The following is a 5691-nucleotide window of genomic DNA, read 5'->3' on the forward strand; positions in this document are numbered from 1 at the left end:
CTCTCTCTCTCTCTCTCTCTCTCTCTCTCTCTGTCTCTATCGGGGCCTACACGCCTACAGCTATTTGTTTACGTGTAAAGCACCAGAAGCTTATATATACACATTTAAGTTGTTCGTGCCCCGCACCACTTTTGTAGCCTACATGTAAGACACCAGCCTTTAATTTTGGAAGGGGACTCCGTTAAATGGTCAAAATGAAAAAAACAATTAGACAAACAGGAACTTCGAGAGGTGAGATACGTTAGAAACAACCAGCAAATTAAACTTAATAGGTATAAAAGTCAGTATTTTCAGTGCTCTGGCCAGTGTTGGGCAAGTTACTTAAAAAAAGTAAATAGTAATAGTTATAGTTACTGCTCTCAAAAAAGTAACTAGTTACTTTATTAGTTACTAAATTATAAAAGTAACTAGTAACAAGTTACTTTACTTTACTCTAAAAATAATAACAATAAAAATACAAGTTTTTTTTTTTTTTTTTGCTGACTAGTTCTCTGAAGGCAACAGACTCGACCGTTGCGATGGGCAGCATGTCCTCAACAACATACCTGGCATTGGCAATCAATCTGTTTAGTTGACTGGGTGACATGTGGCGATTTTAAAAAATCGTTTTTTTGGCTGTTTAGATGGTGTTGCTCCATCTGGGTCACTGCCGGTGGTTGAGATGGTGGGTTCTTTGGCGACTAGTTTTATAGCCCCATGTACATTACTTAGGTGCTTCAGGAGATTGGCATTGCTGTTTTTCAATGTGGACAATGCTTTCTGTCCTGCACAGAGTTTACATTTGACCGTAATATTTTGTGCGTCCTTTATCCCTACAAATTGAAAATAGTGGTTATATTTCCAAGTTGCAAATGCGCTGCTGCTCTCGCTGATACTTGCATCTGCCATTGTGTGTGTGTGTGCTGGTGGTGAGCGTTGCCGTGTGTGTGTGCATTAGCAAGTGTTCGTGTGTGTATTTTCCCCATAAAGCAAGACCCGCCCAACTCTGTCTCTGATTGGCCTACCCTGAAATGTTACCCCGTGTTAACCAATCATCACTCCACTCTGGTTACTTTCACTTTTCCATGGTGCTATGAGAGGACATCGCTGTATTCGCTTGTAAATTACATCCGCAGGGAGATTCGGTTCAGTTCCATCACATAATGTAACGCAGTAACGCACCCATCTAAATCACAGTAACTATAACGGCGTTACTTAATGAGAATAGGTAACTAGTAACGCTATTAGTTACCGCAAAAAGTAGTTGCGTTACAGTTAACGAGTTACTTTGTAACGCGTTAGTCCCAACACTGGCTCTGGCCAAGTTGTAAAAAGAGCTGAATTTGTTCCCTCATTGCATCTTAAGTCTCCCGGTTCTGTCTACCACCACCTCTGGCCCCTGACTAATGCACTCTACAGTATATCCACAGTATTAATCCAAGTATCATTGTCAATGTCCCCCAACAGGAGCTGTTGAGTCTGGAGAACAACATGAGGGAGCTGAGGGACCTGTTTATGGACATTTTCATGTTGGTGGAGGAACAAGGCTCCTACATTGAGCACATCCAGACCAATGTGGAGAGGTCTCAGGATTATGTGGCTGCATCTAATTAAAAATTCAAGATGGCTGCCAGATACAAGAAGAATAACCCACTGCGACAGCTGTGCTGCTGTTGCTGCCCTCCCTGGAGATGTTGCTTATAAACATGTGTTTACCTCAACGTTCTTTCCGAGTAACATTTTATATTAGAAGTCTCACTTACTTGTTGGGAATAAGGAACTCTGGATTCAAGTACCATTAAAGTGAAGGTTATTATGGCTCTGTAGTTTTGCTGTTGAACAGTGTGAAGGTGAAGATAGATTCAGCGGAGCATGGAAAACAATTAGGGTGAAAGCCAGAATTGGTATTTGAAGTACTTGTTTCTTTCAAGAGGATGTGAGACGACTGCTTTTGGTAGAGACAGTTCAGTTAGTGCTGCTCACCAACACTGCTGCTTATTGGAGACCTTCACTGTCATCTGACAGAGGTCACAAACAAGCCGAGACCACTGCCTCTCACTGCTGGATCAGCAAGACCCAAGACAAGACGTCAAGACTTCTACCAATGAGCCTCTTAGCTTTCCTCTGTCACAGGACCACATGTGACCATTTATTTTAGTATACATTATGTGCACTTTAAGACTTATCTATTTTTTTAATCTAAATGTAAAATGTACCCTTGTGGGAAAAGATACTTTCTTAAACGTGTCGATTCTTATCTATTAATTTCCTTCTTGGTCCACATGGTGGTTAAATAGACCACTTGTTTCACAATTAGTCACTATTCTAATTTGCATTTCAAAGTATGGTAATTTTGGGTGAATTTTTTTAAATTATTTTATTCAACTTCACAGAGGCGGGATTCAAGTAAAATGTTGAATAACGACGAGCCATGATCAAAATATTTACGCCGTGGTGACAAACTGCAGAATATCATTGAAGTCGTAAGTTGAAAAATAAGATTGAAGTTTATTATTGGAGGAAATATTTCCTTTCCCTAGATGTTTTTTTTATTTGGGATATGGTGAAACTTACATTTTTCCGATGAAAAATGCTGGCATCTATTTGTATAATAGTTTTGATTATTATTAAAATTATAATGACGCTAAAAAAGAAAGAAGTGGCTGTTAAGCAGGAGAAGGGCTCTCACCTAGATATCCAGCAGAATGGATTTGAACAGATCAGCACACTCACACCTGTTAACTGGTTATAGTGAAATTGTTCACGCTTTACTTCATGCAGAGTAGAAATTACTGTCATATTTTCCTGGAGGGTGTTGCGACTAAGATATTAACAGTCACTAATTAATTTCAGGAGACTTTATGCTTTTTCTCACGTACCAGCAGAATGGCTCTTAACTAGCCTCTCATCAGCAGTGAGATTCTTTAGTGACTCAATGACCCATGGTGTCTGGTGTCCAGGACAAAATAAAGGTGAGATACAGATGTAGCCTGGAAAATCCGGTTTGTCCGCTTTTCCAGAATAGCTCAGGCTACTGAATGTTCCTGTAGGGAAGGGTGAGTAAACACAACCATTAACTGTAGAGAAAACAAATAATGTCCTTTTCAAATAAAAATGCTTCTTAGCTTAAGAAAACATTTAAAGTAAATATGCGTTTAGACTTTTGCTGTGCCACAAAATGTAGTCGCCCTAAACAAGGAATAAACAACTCATGTGAAACACTACCTATGATGTGTTTTATTTAACTAGTATTTCCTATGATGCCTCAGGAGTAAAGTGAGTTGTTTGATGGCTTCTGCTGTCTTAAAACACATTTTCCTAAATCTAAACATCTTTGTTATCATCAGTCTTGCTCAGATTCAAATTACATTTTTTAACCAAGACATAAAAACAGGAAGTCATTCTATGTTCATTAACTAGGAATACACTATGTTGCAGCACATCACGGTTTCTCCCTCCTCACAGATTTAGTGAGGACAAATGAAGCGCAGCTGCAAATTGAGGGTTTCTTGAACAGCAACAATGCCATCCAGTGTTCACCAAGATAATTGCCGGTTAGGAAATAGGTTATCTATTAATGTTTAATCTGTGAAAAGCAACCATAGGCATGTTTGCAACGCATAAGATGTGAAATTACCCCCACACAGTTTCAGAATGAAAATATAGATATTGTAGTGGCGGGGTCAGTGCTGTTGAGCCATTATAAATAGCTTGTGGTGGCCATTACTCAAAACAAGTACTTGCCTTTTTGTGGCAACATAACTCCTGCTCCACAAAAATACAAATTGCAGGATGGACTGTTTTTTCTTTATTATGCCTCAGGGTGAATGTATTACAGGCTGAGCTGTCATAACCCAAACATGTGGAGCATATTCAAAGCCACAATAAAATAAAAAGTGGGAACAATTCAAAACATTTATCTGGACTTTTTCCAAAAACCCCATGAGGGACCTGAAAGAAAGCTACTGGGGTTTATATAGGTTGTCCATGAGAACACAAGGCCATGGGAGACTGCACAGTGGCAGATCAGAAACCTGCGGACATCTGACCCCAAACTCTCTCGCTCTCTCTCTGTGAGGGAGGGTTAGTAGGCTGCTCTTTTCAGCAACTCCCTGCTTCACATTCAAACAGTCGCACACTCTGGGAGCTGCCCTGTACAGCTACCGTTATCTAATGTTTAAAGATTCCTCTGTGGATTTATCTTGTTTACCTGCCGGCTCTGAAGTTGTTGACCAATATTTCTTTTTGAAACCACCTCGCATGAAGCCAATGAGTAGTTTGTTCCTCTTCCATGCCCCAACCATATTTAACCTCTGACTTTCAGACCATTATTGAGTTTCAACTAGCTGCACCACCATCTGTGCACAGGCAGAAATACAGAAGACCTGTTCCTAGATGAAAGATTCCTGACTACCAAGCATCATTGTTATATTTCTGACACAGTTTACATATTTCATTTTAACATGGCCAGGATAAGTCTATCATAAAATACGATGTCACGTTCATTTTTAAACATCTAAATACAATAAAAAACATTTTTACAACGGGATTATGCTGATGCAGGAGAAGGTAAGATTAATGCAGCTTTGAATTATGGCTGAAACTAGATAAGTCACATTTATATCCCTATGTTTGATGCTCCACATTCAATAATATAACCACATCATCACATATCAGTGCAAGTGCCTCTGCCCACTCTCTATACAAAGCCCATAAATCACTTTGGATTTAACGATAATGTGAACATCTCAGATATATGAGAGTTTACAGCGCTGATCATTGCCGACAGAGATACAGTGACTTGTACTGTACTTATTTCTCCTGCTGTATCTGCCCTGTCCGCCACAACGAGTATCCCAGAGACAATCTCCAAATCTCGGAACAACATCAAAGCAGCCCTCCTGTGAGTAACACCAGCTGTGTTTATAGAGAGCTGACATTACTTTATTGCCTGGTTTTATCACTCCCATCAAAATGTGAACAGAGAGATATCAGGACCCTCAGAATGTAATAAATCACAGAGACCCTGAACAATGAGTCTGACAGTTGCAGTAGCAGCTACAAAGCCAGCAGAGAGTACAATGGCAGCATTGATTCTTAAAGGTCCCATGTCATGCTTTTCCGGTTATTACCCGTCCCCTTGTGTGTTATGAAGGTTTTTATGCATGTAAACGGTCTGCAGCGTCAAAACCCCTCAAAGTACACCCTGTAGGGAGTAAAACTCTGACACAGAAAAGACCTCCCCAAAACGCCTCGTTGGAGATTTCTCATTTACTTCCTGGGTATCGCTACGTAGGGATACCCAGTGGCAACGCCCAGAGCTATGGCTGCACCCTCTGCCAGCCTTTCACGAAACAAAGCTTCCCAAACCTTTCAGCGATTCATGCCGGATATGTGCAGCATAGGGCACTGAAGAACGATGCTCTTCCTACTTTGTTTGGACCAGCGGGAGATTCGGGTACACAACCTGTAAGTATTCATTGTTGTTTGTGTATTTATGATGTTTAAAACAAACAAGGTATCTACCACGACTGTTTAAATGGGTAAACGTTTTTCGGACCGCTAAATTGGGATCGCGGAGAAATACTCTCCGCAGATGCATTCTCACAGCGTTATAAACCTTTTTCTTAGTCAATATCAAGCCACACTTATTGTTTTTATTTCGGCTGTGAGTGTTTGTGTGTGCTCAGGATGAGTTTCGCTTGTTCTTGC

General features: G+C 40.3%; 1 protein-coding gene across 1 annotated transcript in view; it reads left to right on the forward strand.

Moving 5' to 3' along the window:
• stx19 (syntaxin 19) overlaps positions 1 to 3870 on the forward strand; it is a 12398-nt gene extending 8528 nt beyond the window's left edge. The window contains exon 5 of the mRNA XM_010772064.1: positions 1447 to 3870. Within this exon, the coding sequence (XP_010770366.1) occupies positions 1447 to 1593 (147 nt within the window). The 3' untranslated portion in view covers positions 1594 to 3870. The remainder of the gene's footprint in view (positions 1 to 1446) is intronic.
• The last annotated feature ends 1821 nt before the right edge of the window (positions 3871 to 5691 follow it).

The sequence above is a fragment of the Notothenia coriiceps genome, unplaced genomic scaffold (genome assembly GCF_000735185.1).
Source record: "Notothenia coriiceps isolate Sejong01 unplaced genomic scaffold, NC01 NC01_scaffold00010934, whole genome shotgun sequence".
Classification (NCBI taxonomy): domain Eukaryota; kingdom Metazoa; phylum Chordata; class Actinopteri; order Perciformes; family Nototheniidae; genus Notothenia; species Notothenia coriiceps.